At 47.1% G+C, this 22,205-nt stretch overlaps 1 protein-coding gene across 2 annotated transcripts in view; it reads right to left on the reverse strand.

The window, feature by feature from the left end:
• znf385c (zinc finger protein 385C) overlaps positions 1 to 22,205 on the reverse strand; it is a 251,067-nt gene that overhangs the window by 25,270 nt on the left and 203,592 nt on the right. For both annotated transcript variants that reach the window (XM_042327387.1, XM_042327388.1), the window contains 2 exons: positions 6,294 to 6,436; positions 547 to 657 (listed from right to left, as the gene is read on the reverse strand). In XM_042327387.1, coding sequence (XP_042183321.1) covers positions 547 to 657; positions 6,294 to 6,436 — 254 coding nt within the window. The remainder of the gene's footprint in view (positions 1 to 546; positions 658 to 6,293; positions 6,437 to 22,205) is intronic.

Here is a 22,205-nt window from a genome sequence, read left to right on the forward strand (position 1 = left end):
TCCCTGCTGTCTAATCCCTCGCACCAAAACAACCTACCACAGTACGTACACACAGACACAGACACACAAACACACACTTCAGATATCCAGAAATACAGAAAAGCAAATGAATACCTAACGATTTAATAATAAGAACATTTCACACAGAGGAACAGACATGCACACACTCACGAGCGCGTGGATACACACACACACGCTTAGAGCCCGACTGGACTCCCTATCAGCCGCCACAGATACATAAGCTGCTGTGAGTCAGTCAGGATGATAAGAGCTCAGGTAATTTGGAACGGCTTTATTTCCTTAAACATTAAAGAAGATAGAAGCAAGGAACAAATAAATCTGTATTTATTCTAACTGTCAAATCTACCAACTAAAGTCTGCAACTCACTTTCCTTCTTCCTTACTCGCTCTCTCTCCTTTCTCTCTCTCCCTCTCATGCAGACACACACACACACACACACACACACACACACACACACACACACACACACACACACACACACACACACACACACACACACACACACACACACAGCACTCTCTTACCGGGGAGTTGAAGCGCAGGTGACAGATGTTACAGGAGATGATCTGTTTCTTCTTGAGTGGCTGAGGGACGCCAAACGTGTGGTTGATCACCGCCTTCTGCACCGGGTCCATCTGCAGGACAGACAGGAGACCAGGGGCTAAATCTATCAGTCCATCCGTGACCTCTGACCCCTGATACCCCTATAAATCCACTGCGTTTGACCACAACAAAACTGCATGGAGAATTGGAGATACAACTAAAATCAGCCTGAGGATACAATGACATGCGAGCTCTGATCCAGGGCAGTATAGTGGGAAGTAGTTTGAGAAAGGGACTTTGGGCAGACAATATATACGATATGTCACATGAGTTTTACTGTCTACGTGCCTAAAGCCGTCAGACTCCTGAGGGAGGGAAGATATTCTCTCCCCATCACAACTGATAGGGGGTGTGAGGCCAGAGCCAGGGTGACAGCTCTGGGCTTGATTAGAGTGGCTGGATTGCATGATGACAGCTGATTTCCATGTGGCCCTCATTCAGCACGGTATCAAATATAACAATCAACCTGGACCTTCCCCAGCCTGGCGTCTGGCTCGCCCCGCGCTGTCCTCTCCTCAGAGACAGAGAGGGAGGTGGGGGGTGGCTGTGGAGGGCTGGGTTGGAACAATGTGCTGGGCAAGTCATGTTACACTCAGTGTAACCAGACATATGTCTTCCATGGCATCACTGAGTGTGTGGATGGCACTGGCTATTGTCTGATACACAACACTAAACAATGGCTGCCCCTCAATACACACACAGGCATGAACACACACACACACACACACACACACACACACACACACACACACACACACACACACACACACACACACACACACACACACACACACACACACACACACACAAAGAAAACAGCTCTGTTTCTGTGTTTACTCTAAATAATCTGTTTTCAAAGGCCAGGTGTGGTGGGGTGTGGAATAGAAACAACCTTAAACACACCTGTCTTACAACCTCCACCCTGTGCAACACTACTTGCTTGCTGTTCCCTCAAGGGTAACCCTACACCCCTCTATTCTGGCTCCTTAAACAACGCGGTGCAGTGCTGCTACCTCGGGGAGTAACTAACCTTTCCCTTCCGAAGCCAAAACTGTGTCATGGAATCAGAGCTCCTCTAGACTGTGCCCTCTGGCCACCTTCACAGGGTACGCCGCACACAACTATTTGTTTTAGGGAGCTGAGAGAATGTGGCCATTGTTCGCCTGCAGCCATCCTGAACATGCCGGTATAAATGCACCTATTGTCCGGCCCTCTTCCTCTCTCCCCCGTCCCCCTCTGCAGAAAGGAGCTATCTCATGGCGGGCCGCAGCTGAAACGATGATTGAAGTGCAGGGGAGGTGCAGGGGGAGACTGAGGTCTATTTAGCTCGTGAGACAGGTGCATTCATCTTCCCCCTGCACACGCCCCGAACAAAGTTTGCCTCTGCCTCAACGGGCCCCAGAGAACATGAATGTCTCGGGCTGAGCCACCCTATTCCCTATGTAGTGCACTACTTTTGACCAGGGCAGGTAGTGCACTAAACTGGGAATAGGGTGCCATTTAGGACACAGATTAGGAAAGAGGAAAGGTGAGACTGGAAGAGGGCGAAGGGTCCTAGTGATTAATGCCATAGCTGTATTGGTCTGCTGTGTGTTATATTAGCTAGGTAACATAGCCGCTATAGGCTAATTATTCTGTGCCAGAAGGCTGAGGTGGGTGTTATTTGCAATTATTAACTCTTGACGGCTGGTTGAATTCTAGGGAGTTGGTGGCAAGCGAAAGGCTATGTAGCACATCTGCTAACTGTATGCTAGAGAAGTAGTGGTTCATAGATGACTTCATAGTGTGGTGATACTGTCGTTTTCTTGTGGTGTGTTTTTCTCTGTGCTGGAAGGCAGGTTGTATGAATAATGCAGCTGTTACTACTACTAATACTACTGCTCTGACTGGTTGGCTAGTTTACTCCCTGGCTTTGTGATTGGCTAGGCAGGGTTAGACACGTGCACACTCCTAGACCACCCTCCGATACAAGACACGTGCACACTCCCAGACCACTATCCAATACAGGAGACGTGCACGCTCCCAGACCACCATCTGGTACAGGACACATGCACGCTCCCAGACCACCATCGGATACAGGACATGTACCCATCCATCCACCCTCCACTGTGTAAATCAGCACCACAGATATCTGTGTCTCACCTCTCCCTCTCATCCTCCTTTTCTCAGTCCTTTTGAAAGAGTGTAAAGAGTAGGCTGGAGAAGACTGAAAAGGCATGTGTTTCATTTAGAGTTGGTGGAACTTGAGAGGGCTTCACACAGATGGGAAAAGGGGGTGAACATACACACACACTGTCCACACACTGTAAACAAAGGACCAAAGAAATTGAAACACATACACTTGAAGTTGGAAGTTTACATACACTTATGTTGGAATCATTAAAACTAATTTTTCAACCACTCCACACATTTCTTGTTAACAAACTATAGTTTTGGCAACTCGGTAAGGACATCTACTTTGTGCATGACACAAGTCATTTTCCCAACAAATGGTTACAGACAGATTATTTCACTTATAATTCACTGTATCACAATTCCAGTGGGTCAGAAGTTTACATACACTAAGTTGACTGTGCCTTTAAACAGATTGGACAATTCCAGAAAATTATGTCATGGCTTTAGAAGCTTCTGATCGGCTAATTGACATCATTTGAGTCAATTGGAGGTGTACCTGTGGATGTATTTCAAGGCCTACCTTCAAACTCAGTGCCTCTTTGCTTGACATCATGGGAAAATCAAAAGAAATCAGCCAAAATAATTGTAGACCTCCACAAGTCTGGTTCATCCTTGGGAGCAATTTCCAAATGCCTGAAGGTACCACAATCATCTGTACAAACAAGAGTACGCAAGTATAAACACCATGGGACCACGGAGCCGTCATACCGCTCAGGAAGGAGATGCGTTCTGTCTCCTAGAGATGAACGTACTTTGGTGCAAAAAGTGCAAATCAATCCCAGAACAACAGCAAAGGACCTTGTGAAGATGCTGGAGGAAACGGGTACAAAAGTATCTATATCCACAGTAAAACAAGTCCTATGTCGACATAACCTGAAAGGCCGCTCAGCAAGGAAGAAGCCAGTGCTCCAAAACCGCTATAAAAAAGCCAGACTACGGTTTGCAACTGCACATGTGGACAAAGATCATACTTTTTGGAGAAATGTCCTCTGGCCCGATGAAACAAAAATAGAACTGTTTGGCCATAATGACCATTGTTATGTTTAGAGGGAAAAGGGGGAGGCTTGCAAGCCGAAGAACACCATCCCAACCATGAAACACGAGGGTGGCAGCATCATGTTGTGGGGGTGCTTTGCTGCAGCAGGGACTGGTGCACTTCACAAAATAGATGGCATCATGAGGAAGAAAATTATGTGGATATATTGAATGAACATCTCAAGACATCAGTCAGGAAGTTAAAGCTTGGTCGCAAATGGGTCTTCCAAATGGACAATGACCCCAAGCATACTGCCAAAGTTGTGGCAAAATGGCTTAAGGACAACAAAGTCAAGGTATTAGAGTGGCCATCACAAAGCCCTGACCTCAATCCTATAGAAAATTTGTGGGCAGAACTGAAAAAGCGTGTGCAAGCAAGGAGGCCTACAAACCTGACTCAGTTACATCAGCTCTGTCAGGAGGAATGGGCCAAAATTCACCCAACTTATTGTGGGAAGCTTGTGGAAGGCTACCCGAAACGTTTGACCCAAGTTAAACAATTTAAAGTCAATGTTACCAAATACTATTTGAGTGTATGTAAACTTCTGACCCACAGGGAGTGTGATGAAAGAAATAAAAGCTGAAATAAATCACTCTCTCTGCTATTATTCTGACATTTCACATTCTTAAAATAAAGTGGTGATCCTAACTGACCTAAGACAGCAAATTTTTGCAAGGATTAAATGTCAGGAATTGTGAAAAACAGAGTTTAAATGTATTTGGCTAAGGTGTATGTAAACTTTTGACTTCAACTGTACACTATACAGGCAAATTGGGAATGGATGTAGACAGTAAGCTGTCATTATGAATGGCCATTCAGATACACTACATGGCCAAAAGTATGTGGACACCCCTTAAAATGAGTGGATTTAGCTATTTCAGCCACACCTGTTACTGACAGGGGTATAAAATCGAGCACACCATCATACAATCTACATAGACAAACATTGGCAGTAGAATGGCCTGTACTGAAGAGCTCAGTGACTTACAATGTGGCACTGTCACCCTTTCTTTACCATTCGGCCATCAGATTAGCCACCAATGCTCCTTATAGGGCACATCACTGCACTCTATACTCCTCTGTAAACCGGTCATCTCTGTATACCCGTCGCAAGACCCCCTGGTTGATGCTTATTTATAAAACCCTCTTAGGCCCCACTCCCCCCTATCTGAGATATCTACTGCAGCCCTCATCCAGTCACATTCTGTTAAAGGTCCCCAAAGCACACACATCCCTGTGTCCCTCGTCTTTTCAGTTCGCTGCAGCCAGCGAATGGAACGAGCTGCAACAAACACTCAAACTGGACAGTTTTCTCTCAATCTCTTCATTCAAAGACTCAATCATGGACACTCTTACTGGCAGATGTGGCTGCTTTGAGTGATGTATTATTGGCTCTACCTTCTTGCCCTTTGTGCTGTTGTCTGAGCCCAATAATGTTTGTACCATGTTTTGTGCTGCTACCATGTTGTTGTCATGTTGTTGCTACCATGCTGTGTTGTCATGTGTTGCTGCCTTGCTATGTTGTTGTCTTAGGTCTCTCTTTATGTAGTGTTGTGTGTTTTGTCCTATATTTATATACACTACCGTTCAAAAGTTTGTGGTCACTTAGCGAGGTCCATACAGAAATTTGCTTGTAGAGATCGGTGTGGAAGAACTTGACTAGCCTGCACAGAGCCCTGACCTCAACCCCATCAAACACCTTTGAGATGGATTGGAACGCTGACTGCGAGCCAGGTCTAATCGCCCAACATCAGTGCCCAACCTCACTTTTGCTCTTGTGGCTGAATGGAAGCAAGTCCCCACAACAATGTTCCAACATCTAGTGGAAAGCCTTCCCAGAAGAGTGGAGGCTGTTGTAGCAGCAAAGGGGGAACCAACTCCATATTAATGCCCATGACTTTGGAATGAGATGTATGACTAGCAGATGTCCACATTCACTCACACACTCTCTCTCTTTCTAATGATCAATTCGCCTTTTAAAATGATAAACTTGTATTAGCTAACACAACGTGGCATTGGAACACAGGAATGATGGTTGCTGATAATGGGCCTCTTTACACCTATGTAGATATTCCATAAAAAATCTGCTATTTTCAGCTACAATAGTCATTTACGACATTAACAATGTCTACACTGTATTTCTGTTCAATTTGATGTTATTTTAAATGGACAAAAAAATGTGTTTTTCTTTCAAAAACAGGGACATTTCTAAGTGAGCCCAAACTTTTGAACGGTAGTGTAGGTGGGCGTGGCTCTATAATACCAACAGATATATTGGAATTTAAGGTTGTGGCATCAGGCACTTTGAGTAGCCTATGTTTTCAGACATCTTAAGCTCATGAAAATAACAGAATATTTGACAAACAAAAAGGTATTTTGAGTTCACACTAGCAGTGTGGTAGTTACGTAGATATGACTTGGTGATGTTGATGTGCCATGCCGTGCTGTGTGACTCACCGTGCTGAAGTTAGGGAAGAGGCTGAGGGGGGACGATCCATTGAGCCTGAAGGGCAGGAAGTGCTTGAGGTCGAGGTGGGGCTGCAGGGGCCGTCCCGGAACAGGCAGGGAGGCCAGGAGGGGGTTGCCCTGGGCAGAGGTGCCTGGACGGAACAACAACACAACAGGGTTAGACAAACACCCAGAACAATCATGAGAGATGCTTTGATATCTCTTTTTCTGTCTCTTCTCACTACCAGTGTGTTTGGTAGGTAAGGAGTGAGGTAAGGTGTGAGGTAAAGAGTGAGGTAAAGAGTGAGATAAGGTGTGAGGTAAAGAGTGAGGTACAGTGTGAGGTAAGGTAGGAGAAAATGTGGGAGGTAAGGTGGGAGGTAAGGTGTGAGGTAAGGTGGGAGGTAAAGTAGGAGAAATGTGTGAGGTAAGGTGGGAGGTAAGGTGTGAGGTAAGGTGGGAGGTAAAGTAGGAGAAATGTGTGAGGTAAGGTGTGAGGTAAGGTGTGAGGTAAGGTGGGAGGTAAAGTAGGAGAAATGTGTGAGGTAAGGTGTGAGGTAAGGTATGAGAAGGTATGAGGTAAGGTGTGAGGTAAGGTATGAGGTAAGGTATGAGTTCATGTGTGAGGGAAGGTGGGAGGTAAAGTAGGAGAAAAGGTGTGAGGTAAGGTATGAGGTAAGGTGTGAGGTAAGGTGTAAGGTAAGGTATGAGGTAAGGTGGGAGGTAATGTATGAGGTAAGGTGTGAGGTAAGGTGTCAGGTAAGGTGGGGGATAAAGTAGGAGAAAGGTGTGAGGCAAGGTATGAGGTAAGGTGAGAGGTAAGGTATGAGGTAAGGTATGAGGTAAGGTGAGAGGTAAGGTATGAGGTAAGGTATGAGGTAAGGTGGGAGGTAAGGTATGAGGTCAAGTGGGAGGTAAGGTATGAGGTAAGGTGGGAGGTAAGGTGGGAGGTAAGGTATGAGGTATGGTATGAAGTAAGGTGGGAGGTAAGGTATGAGGTAAGGTGTAATTCTGACTGGCTTGTTTTGTTTTACAAATGAAGCAGCAAAACACACACCTTCACCAGACCCCCATCAGTCACACTTCACAGCTCAGAAATGAGCACGTGTGTGTGTGGGGGGGCTGGGCATGTGAGCAACCCCCTTCACGACCCCCCTACATCCTATCACCCCACTGCCAGAGCTAATCCTTCAAGGACATGCACCGGGTGCTCACGTATACACATGCACATATCATTTAATTACAGATTCATTGGCTGTGAGAGGGGAGTGCCTGGCCTGCACCGTATGACCTGGGAAGATGATACCGGATATCAAATGGACCAGGGATGAAGAGATTTCTAATTTTCCAGCTGGCTGCGTTTCAGTGGGTCGGTGCTGTGCTGGGTACTTATCCCATCCCCAGGATCAATCATCAGTATCATCTCTGGGTCACCAGACCAGCCCTGAGCATGCGCAATGCAATTCACCATTACAACACACACCATGGATATGATAGGAGGATGAGGAAATATCAGGACACAATAACACACACCTTTAGAAACAGAAGAGATTGACCTCGTAATAACACACACCTTTAGAAACAGAAGAGATTGACCTTGTGATAACACACACCTTTAGAAACAGAAGAGATTGACCTCGTAATAACACACACCTTTAGAAACAGAAGAGATTGACCTCGTAATAACACACACCTTTAGAAACAGAAGAGATTGACCTCGTAATAACACACACCTTTAGAAACAGAAGAGATTGACCTCGTAATAACACACACCTTTAGAAACAGAAGAGATTGACCTCGTAATAACACACACCTTTAGAAACAGAAGAGATTGACCTCGTAATAACACACACCTTTAGAAACAGAAGAGATTGACCTTGTGATAACACACACCTTTAGAAACAGAAGAGATTGACCTCGTAATAACACACACCTTTAGAAACAGAAGAGATTGACCTCGTAATAACACACACCTTTAGAAACAGAAGAGATTGACCTCGTAATAACACACACCTTTAGAAACAGAAGAGATTGACCTCGTAATAACACACACCTTTAGAAACAGAAGAGATTGACCTCGTAATAACACACACCTTTAGAAACAGAAGAGATTGACCTTGTGATAACACACACCTTTAGAAACAGAAGAGATTGACCTCGTAATAACACACACCTTTAGAAACAGAAGAGATTGACCTCGTAATAACACACACCTTTAGAAACAGAAGAGATTGACCTCGTAATAACACACACCTTTAGAAACAGAAGAGATTGACCTTGAAAGATGTTTATCTTTCATTTGCTGTATTGGACTTGTTAATGTGTGAAAGTTACATATTTAAAAAATATATTTTTGAATTTCGTGCGCTGCCTTTTCAGCGGAATGTTGTCGAGGGGAAAGGTTAAGCTTGAGACCATGGGTCTCGACCCCGCCCTGTGCAACTGGGTCCTGGACTTTGACGGGTTGCCCACAGTTGGTGAAGGTAGGAAACATCATCTCCACTCAGCTGATCCTCAACACTGGGGCCCCACAAGGGTGTGTTCTCAGCCCTCTCCTGTTTTCCCTGTTCACCCATGACTGTGTGGTCAGGCACACCTCCAACTCAATCATCACGTTTGCAGACGACACTACAGTGGTAGGCTTGATTACCAACAATGACAACACAGCCTACAGGGAGAAGGCCCTCGGAGGCCCTCGGAGTGTGGTGGAGTGTGGTGTCAGGAAAATAACCCCTCACTAAACGTCGACAAAACAAAAGGAGATGATCGTGGACTTCAGGAAACAGCAGAGGGAGCACCCCCCTATCCACATTGACAGGACAGTAGTGGAAAAGGTGTCAAGTTTTAAGTTCCTCGGCCTACACATCACAGACAAACTGAAATGGTCCACCCACACAGACAGCGTGGTGAAGAAGGTGCAACAGCGCCTCTTCAACCTCAGGAGGCTGAAGAAATTTGGTTTGTCACCTAAAACCCTCACAAACTTCTACAGATGTACAATCGAGAGCATCCTGTCGGGCTGTGTCACCACCTAGTACAGTAACTGCACCGCCCTCAACCACAAGGCTCCCCTGAGGGGAGTGCGGTCTGCACAACGCATCACCGGGGGCAAACTACCTGCACTCCAGGAGACTTACTGCACCCGATGTCACAGGAAAGCCAAAAAGATCATCAAGGACAGCAACCACCCGAGCCACTGCCTGTTCACCCCGCTATTATCCAGAAGGCGAGGTCAGTACAAGTGCATCAAAGCTGGGACTGAGAGACTGAAAAACAGCTTCCATCTCCAGGCCATCAGACTGTTAAACAGCCATCACTAACATAGAGAGGCTGCTGCCAACATACAGACACAAATCACTGGACACTTAAATACATTGATTTATTAATGGTATCACTAGTCACTTTAAATAATGCCACTTTAATAATGTTTATATATCCTACATTACTCATCTCATTTGTATATACTGTATTTTATACAATCTATTGCATCTTGCCTGTGCCACACAGCAGTCGCACATCCATATATTTATATGTACATATTCTTATTCCATCCCCAGACATTGTGTATATAAGGTAGTCGTTGTGAATTTGTTAGATTACTTGTTAGATATTACTGCACTGTCGGACTAGAAGCACAAGTATTTCGCTACACTCGCATTAACATCTACATGTGACCAAATGTTTTTGATCTGAACAAACAGCAGATCAAGAGGTGAGACCTTATACATAGTACCACTATCCTCACAAAGCCAAGGACCTATAATATAATATAGCCATATAACACAACGAGTGAGTATGTATGTATGTATGTATGTATGTATGTATGTATGTATGTATGTATGTATGTATGTATGTATGTATGTATGTATGTATGTATGTATGTATGTATGTATGTATGCATGTATGTATGTATGTATGTATGTATGAAGCATGTGACAGAATAACAATGGGGAAGGCAGCAGTCCTGACAGCCGTCTGCCTCAGGGTTTGATATCAGATTGACAACCAGCCCCTCCCCAGGATGAGTGTTGTGGATGCGTCCCAAATGGCACCCTATTCCCTACATAGTGCACTACTTTTGACCAGGGCCCACAGGGGAAAGGGTGCCATTTGAGACACACCCTAGTTTTATAATTGGTTGGTGGAGCTGAGGAGTAAAGGGGCAACGCTGGAGCCCCAGGCATATGTTCACTGTGCTGGGTAGAGGCCTGGCTGTGTCTGCCCCCGGCTGGGTGCTGGGTGAGGACGGCCCACTGCTGTCTGTATTCCGCCCACAGAGACGGCATGGAGGGCGGACATCAACTCCAGTCATGTGGTCCCCTGCCTTCCACTGCGAGATGTCACACACGTGTGCGCGCGAAGGAGCAGGGTTAGCCTAGCTTGGAGGACAGTTGTCAGCTGATAGTGCATCCCTCCCTCTTTCTCCCTCTGTGGCTCCCAATACAGTGTATTAAATCAGAGGCTGGTTGTTTGCCTGTTTGGATGATAAGACTAACGCCGCGCTGAGGCACACGCATAGGCATCAAGGAATTTACAACAGCCAGCCACAGAAAACGGAGTGGTTGCTCTCTGTGTACCGGAGACACATGTGGTAGGTGAGTACCACATAAAACTTCTACTAACATATCTCCACCCATGCACCTCCAGGAAACAAATGACACACAGAGGGAATAAACACACACACACACCTGGATGCACACCTGGATGCATGCATGCACACATACACATGCTCAAAGCCTATGGGAATGCACTAGGTGTACACCACTGAAATCTATATTAAGGTGTAAAGGTACACAAAAACAAACACATCATGCATACAACAGAAGGGAAGGAGGAAATAAAATGTGTGTGGGTTTGTTTGCGTGTGTGTGTGTGTGTGTGTATGTGTGTGTGGACATGTGTTAGGGAGGAGGGGTAGGCTGATTCGGCCCTGAAGCCACAGCTAACCTCCTTCTATCACATTGCGTCATTCTCATTTAATGTGGTGTGTAATGAGTGTGTGTGTGTGTTGTCTGTCCAAAGACATGCCTGTGTGCAGGCTCTGATGTGTTTATGCATCGGTGGCTGTCCAGACAACAAGACTTCCGTGTTAAAACCGAATGTCCAGGCGAGTCTGTGGAAGAGGACTCTGCTTACAGTGCTGACTGTCTCTAGGACTTAATCCACAATCCTCTTCCTCCACTGACCATCACAACAACACATATCGTCTTAACACATGACTCAGTTACACAACACATCTACCATCATCAGGCACAGCATGATGTTCATAAAAACATTATGTGATTACATTAACAACATTATTTCCACATTGAGACTGTGATTCATTTTTAAAATTAAAAATTTTAAAAAGTAACCCCCCCAATTTCATGATATCCAATTGAGATCCAATTACAATCTTGTCTCATCGCTGCAACTTACCAACAGGCTCGGGAGAGGCGAAGGTCGAGTCATGCGTCCTCCGAAACATGACCCACAAAACCGCACTCCTTAACACCCTCCCAGCTGTATCAATGTGTCGAAGGAAACACTGTTCAACTAACAACCCAAGTCAGCCTGCAGGCGCCCGACCCGTCACGAGGAGTCGCTAGAGTACGATGAGCCCCCTCGGCCAAACCCTCCCCTAACCCAGACGACGCTGGGACAATTGTACGCCGCCCTATGTGACTCCCAGTCACAACCAGTTGTGACACAGCCTGGGAATGAACCCGGTTCTGTAGTGACGTCTCAAGCACTGCGATAGAGTGCCTTAGACCGCTGCGCCACTCGGGAGGCCTTAGACTGCGGTTTTTAATAGAAACAATGTATGCATATACACCGTTGCCCCACCTCTAGTTTACTGACCCCTGCCTGCCTTGACATGTCTATTGCCTGCCCCTGTTGGAAAATTAAACCATTGTCAATTTGACGTGTCTGCATCTGGGTCTTACCTTGACACCTGATAGTAGGAACTGGTCATGACTGACCAGCAGACCCGGGCCAGCTGCACGACGCCATCTTCTCCCAGGGAGCCTCCATCGGTTGGTACAAGGAATTGCTTCATGGCCTTATGGAGGGGTCCAAACGTTGGCTGAACGCCATGACCGGGAGTTGGACAGTTTGCTGGAGCAATTCCAGGGGTTATCTGGGAGGCCGGCTACCATGGTGGTAACCCCACAGCTCCTCAGCTCCTCAGCAATTCCAGGGGTTATCTGGGAGGCAGCCTACCATGGTGGTAACCCCACAGCTCCTCAGCGACTCAGCAATTCCAGGGGTTATCTGGGAGGCCGGCTACCATGGTGGTAACCCCACAGCTCCTCAGCAATTCCAGGGGTTATCTGGGAGGCAGCCTACCATGGTGGTAACCCCACAGCTCCTCAGCGACTCAGCAATTCCAGGGGTTATCTGGGAGGCCGGCTACCATGGTGGTAACCCCACAGCTCCTCAGCTCCTCAGCAATTCAGCTGCTAGCAGCGCCGTCGCATTGGTCACTCCACCATCTCGAGAGCCCCACTTACACCCCCCCGGGAACACTTCAATGGAGAGCCGAGCAGCTGTCGGGCGTTCCTAGCTCAGTGTGCCCTCGTCTTCGAGCTTCAACCCTCCTCCTTCCACTCAGATCGCTCTAAGATAGCCTGCCTATTCACACTGATGTCCAGGAGGGCTCTCACCTGGCCTACTGCCGTGTGGGAACAACAGCCGGCCATATGCCCTATCTGGAGGGGTTCGTGGGAGAAGTAAGGAAGGTCTTTGATGCCCCGTTCTCCAGGTAAGAGGCCACCCCAAAAGCTAATCCAGCTTTGGCAGGACTCCCTCAGTGTAGATGATTATGTGGTGGATTTCCGTAAGTGCTTGGAATCAAGAGGCACTGTTTGATATGTTCCTGCACAGCGTCTCGGAGGAGGTCAAGGACGAGCTTGCAGCCAGGGAGTTACCTCCGGAGCTCGATTCCCTCATCGCTTTGACCATCCGTATCGATGGGCAATTACGGGAACAACGGAGGGAGAGGAATTTGGATTTCGATCACACGCGCAGGGTTCCCACCTTGCCTCCGAGTCATCCCGGAAGCTCCCGACGGTCTTGTTGCCAAGAGAACCTGAGGCTTTCCGACCTGCCCCGAGGGCTATCGAAGATGACCGAGTCACCACTTCCTGAGCCTATGCCACTAGGCAGAGCTGGGCTGTCGCCAGCGGAACGGCAATACAGGATCGACGCGAAGAGTCTGTATTGCAGGACTCTTGGTCATTTCGTGTCCTCTTGTCCTTTAAAGAAACCAGGCTCACTGGTAGGAGTGGGTACTCTGGTGGGCCATATAGAGAACATTCCTGCTTCCCTTTCATGCCATTTTGCTGTGGGGCCAACGAGAGCTTTATAGACGCAACCCTGGCGTCTGAGCTGAACATCCCCACTCAGCTCCTCTCCATTCCCATGTACGTTAGAGCGCTGGACGGGCGCTCTATAGGCCAAGTTACCCACAACACCACTCCCATCAACATACGTGTGTCAGGGAACCACAGCGAGGCTATCCAGTTCTTCCTCATCAAGTCCCCTCAGATTCTCGTGGTATTGGGATTCTCCTGGCTCCAGCGACACAATCCCCTCGTTAACTGGTCTACTGACCCCTGGCTGCCTTGACTTGTCTATTGCCCGCGCCTGTTGGAATATTAAACCATTGTCAATTCGACGTGTCTGCATCTGGGTCTTACCTTGATTCCTGATAGTTTGGGATGAGTTGGACTGCAGAGTGAAGGAAAAGCAGCCAGCCATGCTCAGCATATGTGGGAACTCCTTCAAGACTGTTGGAAAAGCATTCCAGGCGAAGCTGATTGAGAGAATGCCAAGAGTGTGCAAAGCCGTCATCAAGGCAAAGGGTGGCTACTTTGAAGAATCTAAAATCAAAAATCGATTTTGATTTGTTTCACACTTTTTTGTTTACTACTTGATTCCATATGTGTTATTTCATAGTTTTGATGTCTTCACTATTATTCTACAATGTAGAAAATAGTAAAAATAAATAAAAACCCTCGAATGAGTAGGTGTGTCCAAACTTTTGACTGGTACAGTATTTTCTGGCCTTTTGTGTAAGCCCCTCCCCTTTTGTCTTTCTAATGATTTACATTTTGGTCATTTAGCAGACGCTCTTATTTCAGTGCAACTTACATGATCAATTATAGTAAAGTGCCTTGCTCAAGGGCACGTTGACAGCTTTTTCACCTAGGGGATTCAAACCAGTGACTTTTCCACTCATAACAGCTATACTACTTATTCTCCCACTACCTCTCAAACCTCCCTAACCCCCATTGAGTGGTGGAGGATGTGGGGAAGGAAGGAGAGAGGAAAGGCTACATGTCTATTTACAGCCCTTTGTAATTATCTGTGTTGGTTGGCACAGTGGGCTTGGTTCAGAACCAGCTGATTGGATCCCTCCCCGCCCCTCTCCTGTCACCCTGGCTGTTCTCAACCAACCCAGGATCCAGCCTGGACAGAGGAGCTAGTCTCTCTCTCTCATATATATATATATATATATATATATATATATATATATATATATGATGGACAGGGGGTTGCAGGGCAACACAAAGATGACAGCAGGCTCCTAAAGATGCGTCCACAGGCTGTAGAGGAACTCCATGTGGTGGAGTGGACAGGGAGACCGAGACCTGAGGGTGGCAGGGGTGGAATAATGCCCTATGGACATCACTACTGCTGCTGTGTCCTTCAGCAAGTTTGACAGGAAGTCCTCGAGCCACATAGGACATAAAATGACTGAATGTCCATCATTAAAGTCCTGTATTGTACTGTAGGAGAGGGAAGGGAAATGCATTCAGATCCTGAGCTGGATGTGTATTTTGTTTATGGCTTTGTCACTGAGACTAGTCACTGTGGTGAAAGACATGGGCTCTAAACTGATTGCCAAAAGCCCCAAGGACAATCACAGCCACATGAATACACCGCTGACACTAACTCAGGTGTCAAATGCTTCAGCGCTATTGACTGCTGAGTAATGTCCTGTATTCTGTCAGATAAACTGTCATATCCAGCTGGGTAAATGGAACTCATGTAGGAATGTAGGCCCGATGCTTTGTCCATGGATTCCATTAAAGGGAGAAAACATGCTCCTTTAGTGAAGGGCCAGTATCACAATAAGAGCATGTGAGTGCGAGCCCAGTTCGTTGTATGCTAATAAGATAATACAATTATTGTTTTATAACTCCAAACATCCCCACCACTACCCCCGCCATCTGTGTGTGTGTTCTCTTGAGTTGCTCCTCTTACACAACCCCTGAGTTCTTGACGGAGCTCTTCATCATAGCTTACCAAATGTGCACACTAAGGGACGAGGAGTTACATGCACAGTCCCAGTCAGTCACAAGGCTGTTGCTCATGCTAGGCTCTGTCCCCCCTGAGCCCCTAATAGGCAGCCACAGCCTGCCTCAGACCATGCACTGATAGGACAGGATGTGACAAGGTAGGATTCTAGTCAAAAGTGCACTAAATAGGGAAGAGTGTGCCATTTGGGATGCAACTGTTAGAAGCCATAAAATACCTAAGATTAGGCCATGTACTGTATTGTATGTGAAAGTGGCTCTGAGCCCAGTGAGACAGTTTGGAGATGTTCTCATAGCTTATAGCCATAGGAGCAATTAAAATACTGAAAAGCCACCAGCGGCCATTCGCTCCGATTCCTCTGAAGGAGAGAAAGAGGGGGAAAGATGGACAGAGGGAAAGAAAGGGAGAGTCTTAACAGCCAATTAACTTCCGCTTGATCCCGAGGTTGTGTGAGGACTACCACGGGAGTCATTACTGCATGGACGGAGAACATTAAGCATAATCAGCTTTAATTAAAGACTCCCATCGACGCTCTCTCTATCCCTCTCTCCATCTCTCCATTTCTCTCTCCATTTCTCCCTCTCACTGTCCATACTCTCCTTCAAGCATAATGAAAACCTGAGTTTAAAATGTGATCTGAAGTTGATTAGATGGAACAGCGCATGGTCCATGGATAATGAAGGATATAATAGCTCAGTGTTCTGGCCAATTGATTCTCTTTTCCTGCATGAAATTAACAGAAGTATATTTGTTTCTTTTAACGATGCTGAGTTAACGATCTCACCCATAATATTCTATTACAGTGAAGTCAGACAGAGGAAGGCTGGGAGTTTAGTCTGTTTGTGTCTGATGCAGAAGAACACAAGGAGAGTACACATGGTGTGTAAACCCCCTGAATGACACGCAATCTGAAATCCCTTTAGAGTCACAGAGAGTCAAAGAGAATCTCTCCATGCTGCTGTGCTGTCAGAGAGTATTGAACAGACCGTTCCCTCCCTCTTTTAAAGCTGTTTGGAATGTATTTTTCTGGGTCACTTGTGTTGTGTTGGTAGTGCAGACAGTGTACGTATTATTAAGTGTATAACTGTATGTGGTGTGTGTATGTGTGTTATAACAGTGTATAACTATTTGTATATTTTCTCTATGACTGTTTATGTGTGCATGTGTGTGTGTGTGTGTGTGTGTGTGTGTGTGGTGTGTGTGGGAGGGGTTTATGGCTTATGTGACAGCACTGCAGAGTTTATTTGTGCAGAACTGATCTCCCGTCCTCACCTCCCTCTCAGAAATGGCTGTTTAATCAAGTGTGTGATTGTCCGTTGTTAACAGAACTACATTTTCTCACTACTTTGTTAAGTGACACTCCCTGTTTAGTGTCAAAGCTGGAAGGGACCCTGAAACACCACAAGACAGACAACTGAAGTGCAGATAAAGAGCACATTTCCTGTTCTTCAACAAGGAGAAACACATTTACACAACCACTTCCACCAACCAAACTAGGTTAGTGCATTTTCTCCAGGAAACCAGTGAGGTAATTGGTTGTTGAAAACTACTTCCCCCTGCTTCGTTCTGTCCTCCTTTCACCTTCTATCTCCTTCCCCTTCATCTCCAAAAACTCTTTCTGCTGCTAGTGGGAGGTGACAGAAGCATCCATGCGACCTGATTTAACACATGGCTAAGCACAGTTTGACCTGCCATTGGAAAATAGGGTACACTCAGGAGGGAGGAAAACGCACCCTTCCCTGTTACAGGGTCTTTGAGAGGAAATGTTCAAAGTCAGATAGTCACCCGTGTGAATATGAACTCCACTAACACTGTCCGTCTGCCGCTCAGGCTGCTTTTGATGCTTCCTAAAGGAATATGTTGAGGTGAGGGTGGGACTGGCACAGTAGGAGTGCCCTTCAATGAAGGAGAAGAGTGTACAGTAGGATGCAACAAATGTTGGGCAAGGTGGGGATTTTATATTTTATATATTTTTTATTTTAACCAGGCAAGTCAGTTAAGAAAAAATCTTATTTTACAATGACAAACTACCCCAGCCAAACCCTCCCCTACCCCAGCCAAACCCTCCCCCAAACCCCCTCCCCTACCCCACCCCAGCCAAACCCTCCCCTACCCCAGCCAAACCCTCCCCTACCCCAGCCAAACCCTCCCCTACCCCAGCCAAACCCTCCCCTAACCCAGCCAAACCCTCCCCTACCCCAGCCCCCTCCCCTACCCCAGCCAAACCCTCCCTACCCAGCCAAACCCTCCCCTACCCTAGCCAAACCCTCCCCTACCCCAGCCAAACCCTCCCTACCCCTACCCCAAACCCTCCCCTAAACCCTCCCCCCCACCCCAGCCAAACCCTCCCCTAACCCAGCCAAACCCTCCCCTACCCTAGCCAAACCCTCCCCTACCCCAGCCAAACCAAACCCAAACCCTCCCCTACCCCAGCCAAACCCTCCCTACCCTAACCCAGCCAAACCCTCCCCTACCCTCCCTACCCCAGCCAAACCCCCCCCTACCCCAGCAAAAACCCTCCCCTACCCTAGCCAAACCCTCCCCTACCCTAGCCAAACCCTCCCCTACCCCCTCCCCTACCCCAGCCAAACCGTCCCCTAAAAACCCTCCCCTACCCCAGCCAAACCCTCCCCTACCCTAGCCAAACCCTCCCTACCCCAGCCAAACCCCCCCTACCCCAGCCAAACCCTCCCTAACCCAGCCAAACCAAACCCTCCCCCAGCAAAACCCTCCCCTACCCCAGCCAAACCCTCCCCTACCCCAGCCAAACCATCCCCTACCCTAGCCAAACCCCAAACCCTCCCCTACCCTAGCCAAACCCTCCCCTACCCCAGCCAAACCCTCCCCTAACCCAGCCAAACCCTCCCTTAACCCAGCCAAACCCTCCCCTAACCCAGACAACGCTGGGCCAATTGTGCACCACCCTATGGGACTCCTGATCATGGCAGGTTGTTATACAGCCCGGGATCGAACCAGGGTCTGTAGTGACGGCTCTAGCACTGACATGCAGTGCCTTAGACCGCTGAGCCACTCAGAAGCCCAAGGAGTAGCTCCCTGACCGGGAATCGAACCCGGGCCGTGGCGACGAGAGCGCCAAATCCTAACCATTGGGTTGTAAAAGTTGATACTCAACCAGCCCCTGCACCATGGAGTAACACTTTATTTGGATAGTCCATCTGTAGATGCTCTACAGCAGGGTTCCCCAAATGGCCGGATTTGGCCCCCGGGGCATTTTATTTGCCCCCCCCCCCCAAGTTTTCTGATGAAAATGTTTTAACATTTTGAATTTTTATTGTCAGACATAAAAGACTGTAAAAACATCATACAATCAGTTCCCAGGGATTACAATTTTGGAAATCTGTTCCAAAGTATTCTCACGCATAATAGAGAGATACTGTATATGTGTTCTTATATAAAATGTAAGCAAAGGTTTGAATTATTATATTTTAGTCAAATATTATATCTGTTGGGCTTCTTGCGGTCAATTTGCAGTCAGATACCGGCCCTCTGATCATCCGCTCAAGAAAATAATCATCCCGCGGCTGAATCTAGGTGATGATCCCTGCTCTACAGGCTATCTACACACTATCAGTAACATTTCAACTAACTATCTATTATCCCTAACCCTGGGCACTAACCCTAACCTTAATCGTTATCCTAACCCTAACCTTAGCAAGCAGTTGCTAATTTTGTTTGTACTTATTTTATTTAACCAGGCAAGTCAGTTAAGAACAAATTCTTATTTACAATGACGACCTACACCGGCCAAACCCAGACGACGCTGGGCCAATTGTTCGCCGCCCTATGGGACTCCCAATCACAGCCAGCTGTGATACAGACTGGAATCGAACCAGGGTGTCTATAGTGACGCCTCTAGCACTGAGATGCAGTGCCTTAGACCTCTGCGCCACTCTGGAGCAACAGATACACTACATGGTCAAGTATGTGGACACATGCTCGTCGAACATCTCATTAATATGGAGTTGGTCCTCCCTTTGCTGCTATAACAGCCTCCACTCTTCTGTGAAGGCTTTCTACTAGATGTTGGACCATTGCTGCGGGGATTTACTTCCATTCAGCCACAACAGCATTTGTGAGATCGGGGACTGATATTGGGCGATTAGGCCTGGCAGCATTCCAATTCATCCCAAAGGTGTTTGATGGGGTTGAGGTCAGGGTTCTGTGCAGGCCAGTCAAGTTCTTCCACAACGATCGACAAACCATTTCTGTATGGATCTCGCTTTGAGCAATGGGGGAATTGTCATGCTAAAACAGGAAAGGTCCTTCCCCAAACTGTTGCCACACAGTTGGAAGCACAGAATTGTGTAGAATGTCATTGTATGCTGTAGCGTTAAGATTTCCCTTCACTGGAACTAAGGGGCCTAGCCCAAATCATGAAAAACAGCCCCAGACCATTATTCCTCCTCCACCAAACTTTAAATTGGTCACTATGCATTCGGGCAGGTAGCGTTTTCCTGGCATCCGCCAAACCCAGATTCGTCCAGAGTGATTCATCACTCCAGAGAACGCGTTTCCACTGCTCCAGAGTTTAATGGCGGCAAGCTTTACACTACTCCTTGGCATTGCGCTAAGGCTTGTGTGCGGCTGCTCGGGCCATTGAAATCCATTTCACAAAGCTCCCGACAAACAGTTATTGTGCTGATGATGCTTCCAGAGGCAGCTTGGAACTAGGTAGGGAGTGTTGCAACCGAGGACAGACGATTTTTACGCGCTATGCTCTTCAGCACTCGGCGATCCCGTTCTGTGAGCTTGTGTGGACTACCACTTCGCGGCTGAGCCGTTGTTGCTCCTAGATATTTCCAGTTCACAATAACAATATGACCATATGTAGAGTATCTATCCTAATAAAGAGTGACCCACCGTGGTCATGGTCCTCATAAGAAACCCCAAGAAAGACAGGATGAACAAAGCCTTAGTGTCACAGTGTTTAAAGACATACTTTATCCCCCAACACCAATTACTGTCAGCCTGTACAGACAGATTCCCATCTGTTGTGGCATGATGCTATGCTTTATAAATAGACATCACACTGTCTTCATCCCATTACAATCTTCCCTATCTGAGAATCTGAGAAGCCCTGAGCAGAAGGGATGATAAGAGCAGAAGAGTGGAGAATCAGAGTGAAACAACGCCTCGGGCTGCTCAGCATTACTTCATGTTTTAAGGTGCATAAGTAAATGAACCAAAGCCAATGAATAAAAGATGAAGCGAGACAGCAGTTTAAAAAGGATCAATAACAGCCCCTGGCCTGTGACGCTACCACTCTGCCATGTTGGCGTTATCACACAAACATCAGCTTCTGCTTGTGTTGCTGCTATTGACTAACCACAAGGTTATAGCTTAAATTCAATTATGAGGAGAAACGCTGGCAGGTCTCTTCAAACACGACCCAGAGATATAGTCAGTTCATGTTTCGCTAAGCCGTTGATTGAACATTTATTGATGAAAAATATCGTTAAGATGAATGAATAGCCTATATGAAGCATACCATGTCGGCCATCATTGTAAATAAGAATTTGTTCTCAACTGACTTGCTGAGTTAAATAAAATATATAATATATATATTATTTCCTACAGTTAACGTCTTCGTTAAATGCGGCTATCAAGGCACAAGGCGAGACCCAGATGCAGACACAGGAGGCAGATGGTTGGAGTCTTACAATGTTTATTAACCCAAAGGGGTAGGCAAGAGAATGGTCGTGGACAGGCAAAAAGGTCAAAACCAGATCAGAGACCAGGAGGTACAGAGTGGCAGACAGAATCAAGGTCAGGGCAGGCAGGATGATCAGGCAGGTGGGAAAGTGGTCCAGAGTCAGGCAGGGGTCAGAACCGGGAGCACTGTAAAAAGAGAACAGAAAAGGAGTACGGAAAAAACACGCTGGTTGACTTGACTAAACATACAAGATGAACTGGCACAGAGAGACCGGGAAACACAGGGATAAATACACTGGGGAAAATAAGCGACACCTGGAGGGGGTGGAGACAATCACAGGACCAGGTGAAACAGATCAGGGCGTGAATGTGGCTTTTACTTTGTAGAAATCCTCAGTATCCTCTTCATCATATATGCCAGTTGTTCTGCGGTGTTGTATTGTTGTAGACTAGGCCTTCTCTCCCTATGTGTCTGTAACCTGTGAGCCTTGAGAAGGTGAGTCCAGTATCACTCAACCATACTGAAACTCTCAAATGGGTTTTTGTCTCTTTGGCTACGGGTCGGCGGCACTCCATGGCGAGAGAGAGCGGCGGCGCGGGGTTCGGCGGGGCTAACGGGTCCTCGTGGAGACGTCGTCTCTCCCTGGGAGCACCTGTAATGAGCTTTGTCAGGCGCAGCAAAGAGAGCAAGCGTGCGTCTACCCCCAACCCGAACCTGAGGAGAGGAGAGAAGGCAGGCACGCGGGCCATCTGTCGAGCAGAGCCGATAAGCCTGGAGCCATCCAGAAACAAATTGCCCAGCTCCCCCCTGCACAGCTCCGTGAGGGGAGAGCAGAGCCCCAGCCACGGAGAGGAGACAGTTATGATTTCTAGCACTAAACCAGGAGGAGGAAAATAGGAGAAGGAGGACATATCAAATGCATTAATCTATGCAGAATGGCG

The sequence above is a fragment of the Oncorhynchus tshawytscha genome, linkage group LG09 (assembly GCF_018296145.1).
Source record: "Oncorhynchus tshawytscha isolate Ot180627B linkage group LG09, Otsh_v2.0, whole genome shotgun sequence".
NCBI classification, from domain to species: Eukaryota; Metazoa; Chordata; class Actinopteri; order Salmoniformes; family Salmonidae; genus Oncorhynchus; species Oncorhynchus tshawytscha.